Raw genomic sequence first — 13096 nt, 5'->3', positions numbered from 1 at the left:
GTTTTTCATTGTGGATCCTATCAACCTCTGCAGTGATTGCCTGTTGTCTTGGCAGAAGGATGCAATTTGACCATTACTGTCTGCCAGTGACAATTTTTCCCTTAATTTAGGAATTCCTACTTCGTTCGAAGGCCAGCTGGAAGCAACTAAGGCATTACAGCACCTTCTTCAGCTGTTGGCCATGGGAATATGTATTCTCTCCAGAATATATATCTTTGGCAGGGAACAGAAGGAAGGAATCTTGGGTAACTGGTGTGCATGCCAAGTGTAAGGATTGTTATATTTAACGCCTAGATTTCTGTCCTTGAAATTATGTCTAAAAGAAGTTCAAAAGTAGGACAAAATTCAAATAGGGTGGGTAGATTTTATTTGAGAGAAAAAAATAATAATAATATAAAAGTCTGTTAACTATATTTATCCAGGATTTTCTTGTAATCTTTAACAGGAATATTTTACATGTCTTGCTGCTTGAACGGTTTTACAGTACCTTTAGGAATGTGTCCAAAATGCACAGATTAACAGCCACATAAAAAACCTCCGGCTGCATATTAGAACATTTAGTCTAAACCTACAAGCACAGTTGTCCTACGGGAATTTTGCTAATCAGTTACATGGCCTTAAAATGTAGGTCATCTGAACAGTGAAAATTAAACTGTAATTAACCACCACAAAAATAAAGTGTAGCATGTGCAAGTGTGACATTTGGGAGATGTGGAGAGAAGAGCTCAAGAAAAACATTCTCCATTCCCTAGTCACAAAACTTGTGGGTTGAAACTAATCGAAGATCTCCTGGATCCGTAGCAAGTTGCTACAGATTTGTTTGGAGTGGCCATTTTCTGCAAATTTTATGTACATAAGCTTTACACTATATATATATATATATATATATTTAAAATTGTGGAAAATATAATCAGTTTTGTCAGATGGACTGCTTTATGATTGAATTCATAGCATAGTATGTGAAGGTGAAAGTACTGTTGTAAATTGAAAATCTTGTTACAGTTTTAAACTTGGAAACTGCACAAGTATACAGAAGCTGTGTAGCTTTGACTACATACTAGCAGTGCTACCTAAAATGTGATGCCTGCATATCCACTGAACAGTATTTCACTCTGGGCAAACATTTTCAGTGAGAAAAATCCAAAAGTGAGGCAAAGTTAAGAGGCATTAGTGTACAGAGCTAGATGTAAAGATGTTCATGCAGTAAAGTGAGTATTATAATGAGGATCAGAGTTGTTGCTCTGTGTTGCATCTAGCTGGTTTGCAGAAATTGAGGTGTATTCTGGAGAAGATGGAACAAGTCTATATCTTTTCAGAGCCATAAAGAAAAAATGTTGTGAATGCCTTTTATCCTCCAATAGTCATTTGCTGCTCTCAGTTATCCCAGCAGCTGGATGGTATGTATGTAGTACAAATTCATTTACATGTCAGGATACTTCATGGAGACACGCAATCTCTCGTGGGTGTCACTAGCAAATGCCATACCTGAAGTGTGTTTTCCCTACTTTTATGCAAATAAGATGTTATGTCTGAAATTTTTCATTTTATTTCCATTTGCTTTTAAATTGACTAGAAATATTTATTTATTTTTTTCTGTTTGTATGTGTCCCATGTGTAAATGTTTTTATTAGATATTAAATTTCACATTACTTTGAACATGAGATAATATAGCTATGGTAAAGTGATTTTCTTCTCATTTTTTTCTGGCTTCCAATTAATAGAATTGTTAATTCTGAAGTCAGACAGCACTGCTTCTTCTGATATGTGAACAGGGTAGCCTAAACTAATGGGACTGAATTTGTATGTTTTGGATTGCAGCCGTTTCTCTTCACAGTTCTCACTGAACATCTTTCAAAATTTAATAAAAGCTCTCAGTTTTATAAAATATGAATAAATACAAAATTAGACACTTCTGTGAAGAGAAAAGTAGATAAAAGAGGAGGGAAGGTGAAGGGAAATGTCTTATTTCTTGCTTTGCCACATACTTCCCATATGAACTGAAATGTATCATTTTAGTATCGTTCATCATTGTTTTCCTCCTCTAAATGATGGATGATAGCGTGTAGATCATGCAACACAAAATGAATTGTTTGGAAGCTGTATACATTTTTTTAATTAACAACAACAACAAACAAACACCACCACCACCAACAAAACACAGTGTAATGCTTCATAGAGCTCTTTGAAATATCCCAGAAAAGTTAGCAGCAGCTCAGTCATTAAAGGGAAGTTAATTTGCCAATTAAGATTTTAATGCCAAAATCTTGCCAATTTCTGTGTAGATATTAAGGGCTTACACAATGGTTACCTGAGAAAGAACTGTCTACTCGTTGTGTATTGTCTCAGATGCATTGCAATCAGCAGAATCTTTCAGGTTGGTGCTCATTTGATATAAATAAGATGTGGCTGCAGCCAGAGTGCTCTCCACAAGGAAATCTCCCAGCTTGCCCCTCATCTGGAAAGTCTGTACACAAGCACAGGTCCTTCTATGGAGATACTGCACTTTGGTAGCTTCCTGGCCTCACTCCTGGCCTCTATCCATGGCTGTATGCAGGGTGACCAGAATGTTTTGGGAAGAAATGCAATTTGAGAAATATATACCAATCACATAACATCTTTAAGGCATTTCTGACCATATTCCTGATCTTCAAGGAACAAAAACAAATTTACATCCTCCCCACATGCTACCTATCTGAAGTATGGAGAGAGGAATCCATGAAGTGGATAGAATTTTGGCAAGATGAAAAATCAGTGTTCTGGCTGCTGCTGACAATTAAATTTGGGGTATCTGTATGTGTAATTATGCATGTTTGTCATGTGTATAATGTTGGCCATTATGGGAAGTCACAGTATTTTTAGCTGCACTGGAAAAAGGTAGAGAATTCAGGAAAAGGAATTATGTTAAGAGTCTTTTTCTCATGCAGTGTAAAACCAGAATACTAAATTCAAAGTTGATGAGAGACTTCTGCATGTGGAAGACTTCAATACTAGCTGGATTTTGTTCTGTAATCAGCATATTGATTCATTTGTTAAGTGATGGTTTGTATTGAATATATAATAGTGTTTTCCTAACTGAATGTCTTTGCAAGCCTTGAACTGTGCAGATTGTATCTGATTAACTTTGCAAATAATTACAGAAACTTTATTGACTTAGTGGAGCTACTCCTGATGTACATCACTGAGAAGCAAAATCAAGTCCACTTACTGCATCTATAGAATGCTATTTCATGTGGCTACAAGCTGAAATGTGCTTTCGATGTTATTAGTCACAGAATCACAGAATCACAGAATTTCTAGGTTGGAAGAGACCTCAAGATCATCCTTTCTGAAAACACTCTTTAAATATGTATCTTAGTCTTTTGTACCTCTTTTGGTATGAAACATGAATCTAACTCCCCTGGAGCCCCGTTTCCCATTTGGAATGTGTAAATCTTTTCTCCTAGTAACAGTGCTTAAAATGTCACCCAAAAGCACATAAATGACAAAAGGAAAGGGTATAAAACACTTCAGTGCTTCCTACATTCAAATTTTTTTCTTTCTTTGAAGGCTTGATAAAGTCTACATCTCCATCTTGAGAGAGGCTGGTTGGGAAACCTTTGTTGTTATAGGTTGCTGTTCCTCTCCTTGTCTTTGTACTTCATTTCAGTATTTTTTCCTGCTGCATCATGAAGCATCCCAAGGAAATGTTTTGTAAATATTTACAAAATTGAGATTTTTTTTAGAAAAAAAAATATTATCAGGATTATGTGGGTGTAGTGGTATAAATTTTCGGCTACTGCTTATGCCATTCATTGCAAGAGGTTGATGAATACTTGAAGATGTTCTGTATTATAAATTTCTCCAAAACTGAATGAAATGTGTCGATGTGTGAGTGAAAACCACTAGCACATAAGAGCAAATTGCAACATAATTTTATTTTCAATGAATTTTTAATTAAAGCAACGGAACATATGTCACTTCAAGCCCCATTAAATTTTGTGCATAAAAAGTCAGTGAAGGGGAAAAGGTGTAATTTGTTTGCTCAGAACAGGTTTTTTATGCATTTGTAAAACATTGCCCAAGTTTGCATTCTAATTTGTTATGTTACTGTGATAAAAGTAGAATATTATGACTTAGCCGTTTTCTCACTTCACTCCTTGTGGCAATAAGATGGGAAGGCTGATTGAAGGCCAAGCAGCCAGTCACGGATTGCATGGGTTTTATTTGTCAGACACACATGAAAACATGGAGACAGAAAGCAAAGGCAGGAGAAGGAGGCAAACACTCAAAACTTCTCAGTGGAAAGGACAATCTGCACTGACAGAAGGAGTAATGGCTTATTTCAAAATGCTTCTCTGCGTCAGCATTGTTGTTTGTTCCATCACTCTCACTTCCATTATAAAAGTAAATTAGAAGACAAACACAGGAGAATGGCCCTTGCTCCTTTCATGCATTTCAGTTTCATCACTGGCTCTGCAAAGTGGACCTTGACAGCCACAGCGTGCTGGAAACATGGAAACACTACTTCAGTGGTGTTTCGTTTTGGCCTGTTGTTTTATATAGGAGTTGACTTTCATATAGGTTACTGAATAGAAGGCAGAAATCTCAGATTGCTGGTAACTGAGGTAACAGCCATTGACTTCAGCTGGACTAGCATTTCACCTCATGTTTTGCAGGCAAAAATACCTTTCCAGTGAATGTCTGTCTTCTGTGTGTTTCAGTGCTCCGTTACCTGTGGCAAAGGAATGCAGTCCCGAGTCATCCAGTGTATGCACAAGATCACAGGAAGGCATGGCAATGAATGTTTTTCCTCCGAAAAGCCTGCAGCCTACAGACCCTGTCATCTCCATCCCTGCAATGAGAAAATTAATGTTAACACAATAACATCACCCAGGTTAGGTAAGCAGCCAAAATGACATATTCTTATTTGAAATTTTTGTTTAGTTCTTTCTCTGTAGAGCAATGATGATGCCAACTTAAAAGCATATGGCTGGGACCTGGGAGAACAAAAATTCTATTCAGAGACTTCTCTCTGTGCCTCAGTTTTCCAGCATGTACATGAGAAACTGTACCTCACGATGGTAAAGAGTTTTGTTAGCCAAGGAAGGACCATATTATGAGACTGCATATTATGGGCACAAAACATTCTAGATGAAAATATGTTTATATTAGAGCTAAGAATTTATTTCTTTATCCACTCAATTTTGTCAAGTACTTCTAAAGTAAAAAAGTCTCCGATTTTCTCTTAAAAACTCTTCAAACTAAGTTCTTATGATATTTTTGAGATTAAAGAGACGCTGGTTTCTCAATACAAATATTTCTTTCCTCTTGTCATTGGTTCAGATGTCTATAATCTAAGCCTGATGCATTAGGATATATGAAAGAAAATTGCTAACATGAAGAGATTTGCCATTCCTGGAAGAACTCATGTCTCTATTGATCTTAAGATTTATTTATTTATTTTTAATGCATACCTACTGAACTGTTAATTCTGTTAACTGTCATTTCCTGCTGGGGTGTTGATGATGACCTTGCCACTAACTCTGTAAAATGTACATGTACATACTTCCTGATCATGACTAGGGCACTGTTGAAGGGCTTGCTGTAGGACACTATACCCTTTCCAGATGATTTTCATAGCCCTTGTTAAGATAAACCCTACTGTCAAATGGATTACTCCTGCATGGAAAGCAAGTCTAACATTTCAGGCTGTGTGTAATCCTTCCTTTGAGTCAGCAAAGAGTATTTCTCTTTGAAGTTGTTAACCCTCAAACATTTCTGTGTAGTGGTCATTGTTTCATTTTGTTGGATGAGATGACAGATGTTGCTTACAGAGCTCGCCTCTACTATTTCACTGTTGTAAAGCTGCCCCTCATACTTTATCCTTCTTTGTTCAACTGATCTCACAGAAGCAAGAGGCTTCTTTGCATAATTGGCACTCTCCACCTGGTGAGGTATAAGAAGCTTTGTGTCACAGAGTAAAATGAACCACAAAGTTTTACAGAGAAAAAAAATATATTTACATTGGTTAAAATCTGATTTAATGTAAAATTCACAAAACAAAAGAAGACAAAACAAAGAGCTATGTTGTCCTTGTAGAATGGATTATATGAGTTATTAGTAATCCACAGGTCAACCTCATGCTACTGTAGTCAGAATCCAGTCCAGTGGAAACACTGACATCTCAAAATTCATAAGACTATGCTTCACTTAAATATATTAAATATTTTGGCCTCCAGTTCCTTTCGTATCATGTTGTATCAGGTACCTCTGGGTTTGGGGTTTAGCTCTGGTGGAAAGTGATATGGATTTCATCATCTGTCTCTATTCAATTTAAAATATGCTCTCAGTTTCAGTTTTGCTTCTATTAAAATGATTGACTTCTTTCAGTTCAAAGTTTTTGATTATTTTTGGGTGGTGTGTGTTTTTTCTGCCCTATATTTACCTGTTTTCCCATACTAATTGCATGTATGCACTAGTTTGAATAACTCAGTTATTCAAAATTGTTCTATTATAAGCAGTGTAAGAGGCCTTGGTAAGTGAAACAGGTGTATGAAGTAAAAGATGGCTTCAAAAGAAAAATGAGAATAGACATGAAAATATGCATATTTTGTACAACCAAAAATTAGGCTTCTGCATATGGATGTTTTGCTAGAGAGAACCGTATAGTTATAACACTAGCAGAATAACCCAGAGAGTGGTTTTTCAGGCTTGTATGATGTTCTTATCATTTTAGAAGGCTTCTAATGAAGAAGTTGGTATTTAAAGATTCAGACAGAAAGCAGTAATAGAATACCAATAGCAACGTGAATAAATGGGTGAGGATAAGCTATGAAAGGTGTGGAAGTAAGGATTAATATAGTCTGACTTCAACGTGGAGAAGGGAAGACACACTGAGTCATTAAAAAGACAGTTATGCAGTCAGACAAATGTATTGGAAGGAAATTAAAAAACAACAACAACAAAACATTTTGAATATATGGAGAGCTGAGAAAAAGTTCAGAAAGGTAGGAAGTGTGCAAAATGAAATAATTGGGCCTGGACAGGTATATTTTCCAGTAAATAAAGTCTCAGTGATTACATGCTATCAATTTAATTTTTCTAGATAAAATTTATTTGCATTATTAAGTGTAGCATGGAACTTGCTAACTGTCTTCAACCCTCCACACTGAAAAGAGTGCCTCTCTGTGTGGTATCCAAAGTATCCAAGCTAACAAGACAATATCATTTTGTCCCTTTTAACAAATAAACCAAATAAAACTATAGGTCTACTAGATGTTTTACTTATAAAGAAAGATTAGGTATGACATCATGTAGTTTTGTTCAGTCTCCATTCATTGACAACATAGTAAAAATTCTTGATTTCCTGAACAAAAGCTGAATTAGGAAACCAGCAACAGCCTCCATGCTGTATTTCCTTGTGGTGGTTTTACCCTGCTGGGCTGCTGAGCTCCACCACAACTGCTCTCTCACTCCCCCTCCTCAAATGGAAGGGGGAGAAAATATGATGAAAATGGCTCAAGGGTTGGGATAAGGACAAGGAGATCACTCAACAACTCTAGTCACAGGCAAAACAGACTCAGTGTAGGGAGATTAATGAAATTTATTACCTATTACTAACAAGCTAGAGCAGTGAGAACTAACAGCAAAATAAAGAAACCTTCCCCCGTCCACTTTCTTCTAACTCCTTCCTCCAAATGGCACAGAGGAACAGGGAATGGGGGCTGTGGTCAGTTCATGATGCTTTGTCTCAACTGCTCCTTCACAGTTACTGGACTGATTTTCTTTCCCAAACTGATCCTGCGGGGGCTGCCCACAGGCAGCAGCTCCTCCAGCACTGCTCCCACAGGGTTCTGTCCACGGGGTCCATCCATCCATCCCCCAGGAGCAAACTGCTCCAGCACGGGTCCCCCACGGGTGGGGGCAGCTCCCCCCAGACCCCCTGCTCCTGCGGGGGCTCCTCTCCACGGGCTGCAGCTCCGGCCCGGGGCCTGCTCCTGCGGGGGCTCTCCATGGGCCGCAGCCTCCTCCAGGCCACATCCACCTGCTCCAGCGGGGGCTCCTCCACCCATGGGGGGGCTGCAGCGTGGAGATCTGCTCCATGGGGGACCCATGGGCTGCAGGGGGACAGCCTGCTCCACCAGGGGCCTCTCCCTGCACAGCCCGCAGGGGAACTGCTGCTGCCTGCCTGCAGCACCTCCTGCCCTCCTGCGGCACTCACCTGGGGGCTGCAGGGCTGCTTCTCACTCCTCTCTCCCAGCTGTAGTTGTGCAGCGTTTTTATTTTTTCCCCTCTTTCTTAAATTATCTCTCCCAGAGGCGCTATCAGAGTCACTCCCTGACTTGGCTCTGGCCAGCGGCAGGTCCCCATCTAAAACTGGTCCTTATCTACCATGGGAACTCTGCTCACAGAGGCCACCCCTGCAGGCTCCTGCTACCAAACCCTTGCCATATAAACCCAGTATGTCCCTGCATTTTCCTGACTGCCACGGATAGAAGACTTTCCACTTGTACATTTCCCTGCTAACCACATTCTGGTATTATTCAAGCTGAGGCTTCCAATTTTTTCAGTGACAACTTCCATCTGAGTTCAGCTTCAACTGGAACTACTGCAGCTTGTAGCTTCGCTCTGCAGCCCCTGCATGGCCTTGGACCCATCTTCAGCAGAGCTGGGTTTATCTCTGCATGGGGCAGAAATGTGGTCTTAACTGTCTTGTGAGGAGGTAGGTGCATGACATGCACCCATCAGTTTCAATGAGACTTAATGTAAGTGATACATCAAGCTTGCCCTAAAAAATTCAACTGTTGAAAATACTGAAAGCGAGAGGATTTTTGGTCTTTCTGTTTTTGTTGAAAATGTAAATCTACCCTCCTTTCCTTACCATGAATATACTTCTGGTATCATTGTCCATTTTGTTACCTGATTCTTCCCTAATAAATGTAAAAGTTACATGTATTTGATTTTTATTTTCATTGCTATTTTTTCACAGCTGCTTTAACGTTCAAGTGCCTGGGAGACCAGTGGCCTGTGTACTGCAGGGTGATACGAGAAAAGAACCTGTGTCAAGACATGAGATGGTACCAGCGTTGCTGTGAGACATGCAGGGACTTCTATGCGCAAAAGATGCAACAAAAGAGTTGACCTCTGTCAGGCTGGCTGGCTCTCAGCTCTTTGCAATGTTATTATTTATAAACACACACAGATGTACACACACACAAGCACATACGCGTACACACACATGCACGCTTCTTCAGACCAAATATTATCAGATTACATATAATTTAATCAAATTAATTTATTTTTGCCTGCCAGACATTCTTAATTGTTTTGGTTAGACAGCCAACTTGTTTTATCCTCTGAGGTTTGCATAATTAATTTTTATATGAACAATTTTGGATACATTTATTAGATTTTTTTAAAGAATAGTAACTAGTATTTTAAATGTTTATTTTCAGTAGGATCATCTCTCTGTTGCCAAAAAAAGACACCATGTTATCTTGAATTTATTTTAATTTAGCTGAATAGTTTTGTTGTATATGGAAATAAAGCCTTTTTTAATTTTATTATATTTTTGGCATTCAGAGTCAGAATGATCTTGTGTATTTTGCAACAGATGTTGAGGTGAGTAAGCTAACATTATTGAACAGGTTATTACAGAATGTATTGTGAAATCAGTTCATATGATTTAGAAACATACTGTTGGGGATAATCTACTGTAACTTATAACCTTTTATAAACAAGAAAATTAAAATAGCTAAGTAGGGATTTTGATCATTCTCATGGACACATACTTGAACACAAGTATTGAATCAATGAAACACTGTAGAGATTTACACTGAATCACTGTTGCACTGTTTGAGGTAGTGTAGAGAAATGCAGTCCTAGAATTTGTACCATCCTATGAATCCACGTCTGTACTGTTTAATGTGTCACTTGATTTTAAACGTTTTGAAAGAAAAACCCATGCCCCTCTATACCTTTGTGTGTCCTCTTGCAGATTTACAAAAGGAAGAGTTCTTCCTCCTGCCACTTTTATGAATTAATCTGTTAAACACTTCCAGTTCTTTGTCAATGATTTAGAAAATAGCTTTGTAATACTACTTTAGTGTTATCTTTGTTTTATGAAAAAGTCTTTATAAAAATAAAATGTTTTACAGTTATGTGAGACGTTATGAAACAGCTAAAATTTTCCTTATGAGAAAATATTGTACATGATTCACATGATTTTTACGTTTTCAATAAAAAGTAATGCTTCTTTTGTTATTTGCATTTTTGCGGTTTGGGGCATCCATGTCTCGTAGCAGAATCTGTTCAGCCCTGCATAACAGCATGTACAGCTTCAGTAATCCCTACAACATATGCCTCCCCACTATTGGTTTAGGCACTTTTCTGCAACTTCAGACATACGTTCCATTGCTTGATCCTTGATAAATGAAAAGCTGGTTATAACAGAGTAATATTGAGTGGAGGACAAATTAGTTGTCTCAGGTGAGTTCTGCACCCACTGAATGTAGCTGTGGGATAGGGGTATGTCCTCTACCTCTATTTTGCCATGCAGACCATTAGTCATATTCTGAACACATAGGAGAGCAAACCCTGAAGGCAAGACAGCTGGGGAAATGAGTCTGAAAGGCATCATAAGGTGTAGTTGGCAATCATCATAAGTTAACGTGAACTTGCCTCCCTTCAAAATTGCAGAAAGGGGAGATTTTTACTCCCACGCTGAAGTGACTACAGTATTAGAGTATTTAGAGTTATTACTAGATTACTAATTGCTAAGGTAATTAGAGTATTGCCGAGTAACAGACCTCTCTTTGGTAACTATTGTGTATCATATTAAAATGCTTGTTGATAGGCAAATGTAGCAGATTCAGATTCCAGTTTCCACTCTAAGCAAAAAGGGAATGCATCTTTAGATAAGTGATTGTGCATTTTAATTCTCTCCAAAAATTCTACTATATAGATGTGATTTGTACAGCAGAATGATGTTTTTTGAAATATAATGAGTGAAGTCAGTGTGTTATAATCCTGATGGCTCCAGCTCTGATTTCTTCAGCATCTGTAATACAAAATTCAATGCATGTGAATCATTTTGAAGCATTTCTGTGTTTACATGGTAAAAATGCTTACTGCTTCCAACTCTCTGTGAATTTGAAAGCAACTTAATTTTACTTTTATTGTTGTGATACACACAATTACTATTTAGAGAAGAAACATAAAATCAAAAGTCTGTTTAGAGAGAAGGCTCAATGCGTGTACCTGTCTTACTTACAGAGCTGTGCCACAGCCCTGGTGATGGCATGCAGCACTTTCCAACAGTGTTCGGGGAAGCAGCAGCCTGCTATGCTAGAGGACAAGCTTACTTGCTTACTTTTTTTTTTTTTTTTTTTTTTTTCTCCTCAACAACAATCTTTCTGCATTGATGTTTACCTTCTGGCCTGATGAATACGTAAAATTTCAACTAATGAATCTCAAATCAGTCAAGATCAGCTGGCAGGTAGCAGTGAAACTCACTTTGATTCACAGGGGCTAGAGTAGGCCTCTGGCACTAAAATCCCACTTACACACAATTTGGTTGGATTAAGTGTGATTTAAGTGGTGCACAGTACTTGTGGTAGGCTTCTGTGCAGTGGGGATACTTTGTCTCAGATACATGCTCGTTAAATGTAGTACAGTAGCTACCACTCCGTATACCTTTCTTAAATAAAAAGAATACCAGAATTCTAATCGAATGGCCAGTTATTCTGGAGAGTATTTGTAGTTTCATTCTGGAGGATGTGTTATTGTTTGGTTGGTTTTGTTTGTGGGTTTTTGTTTTCATTTAGTTTCCATTGCTATCTTCATGACAAGCAGTCTTTTCTTAAGTTCAAAAAGCGTATTAAAACCAGATTGCTTGCCTGCATGAAGAGAGCAAAAGAGGCGATCACTGAGATTCCTGGAAGAACCTAATTGTGACTTTATGAAACTGTTTGCCACAGGGTATAAGATATTCTTGCAAACAGCCACTCTGCCAGTGGGCTGGTAAATTGCAGTGTAATTCCTGTCTATGAAAAAGGGGATCTCTAGGGGAGATACCTTTGAACTGCAAGCCAAGGAACCTTGTGTTCCTTCCCTTGTTTGCAGTAACAGCCTATAACAAAGAAAAAGATACCTGAGTGCATTGGAGAGTCAGCGTGGCTTCAGTGGTGTCCTGAGCAAAGAAGATCTGGTGGACAAAGAAGTTTCTGACAATGTTTCGTGTTACAGGACATTTAGGAAACTACACAGGGCTTGCAGGAGTAATCTCTATGCTATGAAAGATGGTGAAAGAATTGGAAGCAAAAGGTGGAATTTAATAGCCATCTTTCAGGATGTTTCCCCAAGGAATGACACTGGTTTAATGTTGTTTAACACTTTCATCAATGACATGAGGAAAAGAGTAAAATCTGAGATCACCAGCTCTGGATATGACGTTATGCTCTTCTAGTTAACTAAGTATTAGTTAAGTTAGCACAACACTAAAAACATGAGTGAGTAGGCAAATATTAGCCAATAAACTTCGTGTGGGCAAATGCAAGGTAGTACGGCTGTGGAAAACATACTAACTTATGCCTACAAGGTACTGAACTTGCAGCTGACAGTCATAGAGCTGGAAAAAGATAATAGTGTCATCAGATATTGTAGTCTGAAGTTTTTGAATCTATAGCAGCAGAAAAAGCCAAAAACTGTATGTCATCAGAAGAAAGTGCATCATTTTTCCAATTTTTGGAACTGTGGTATATCCACAGTTCAAACCCTGCATTCATTTGTAGTCACTGCTTCTCAGTAACAATGTAGTGGAATTAGTCAGTAATGCATAGAAAAAGGCAATAAATAAATAAATCGAGGAGATGGACCGGGTGGCTTATGAGATGGAAAAAGTTGATACTTCAGATTAGAGAGTAAAAGGTTGAGATGAGCATTATCAAGTTTTAAAAAATCCTGAAGGTGACAGATATGCTTCATGTGGAGCTTTTTTTCTGCATTTTTTGTTCACAAAACCCTGCAGTACAACAAAGATGACTTCCTTGATAAAACTGGTAGGGAAATTAGCATAAAACACATAAAAGTTATCACTTCACACTGATGGTTGTGAGGT

The 13096-nt window shown here is 38.2% G+C and overlaps 1 protein-coding gene and 1 long non-coding RNA gene across 3 annotated transcripts in view; one reads left to right on the top strand and one right to left on the bottom strand.

Moving 5' to 3' along the window:
• ADAMTS19 (ADAM metallopeptidase with thrombospondin type 1 motif 19) overlaps window positions 1-10237 on the top strand; it is a 163110-nt gene extending 152873 nt beyond the window's left edge. For both annotated transcript variants that reach the window (XM_038170694.2, XM_038170693.2), the window contains exons 22-23: window positions 4701-4878; window positions 8969-10237. In XM_038170694.2, coding sequence (XP_038026622.1) covers window positions 4701-4878; window positions 8969-9120 — 330 coding nt within the window. In that variant the 3' untranslated portion in view covers window positions 9121-10237. The remainder of the gene's footprint in view (window positions 1-4700; window positions 4879-8968) is intronic.
• Window positions 4182-13096, bottom strand: part of LOC119714445 (uncharacterized) — a 39041-nt gene continuing 30126 nt past the window's right edge. Inside the window, exon 2 of the long non-coding RNA XR_005261676.2 lies at window positions 4182-4831. This is a non-coding gene — a long non-coding RNA (uncharacterized lncRNA). The remainder of the gene's footprint in view (window positions 4832-13096) is intronic.

This window comes from Anas platyrhynchos, chromosome Z, assembly GCF_047663525.1.
Source record: "Anas platyrhynchos isolate ZD024472 breed Pekin duck chromosome Z, IASCAAS_PekinDuck_T2T, whole genome shotgun sequence".
In the NCBI taxonomy this organism is placed as follows: domain Eukaryota; kingdom Metazoa; phylum Chordata; class Aves; order Anseriformes; family Anatidae; genus Anas; species Anas platyrhynchos.
The sequence above is the reverse complement of the archived record's forward strand: the minus strand, read 5'-3'. Positions and strand labels throughout refer to the sequence as shown.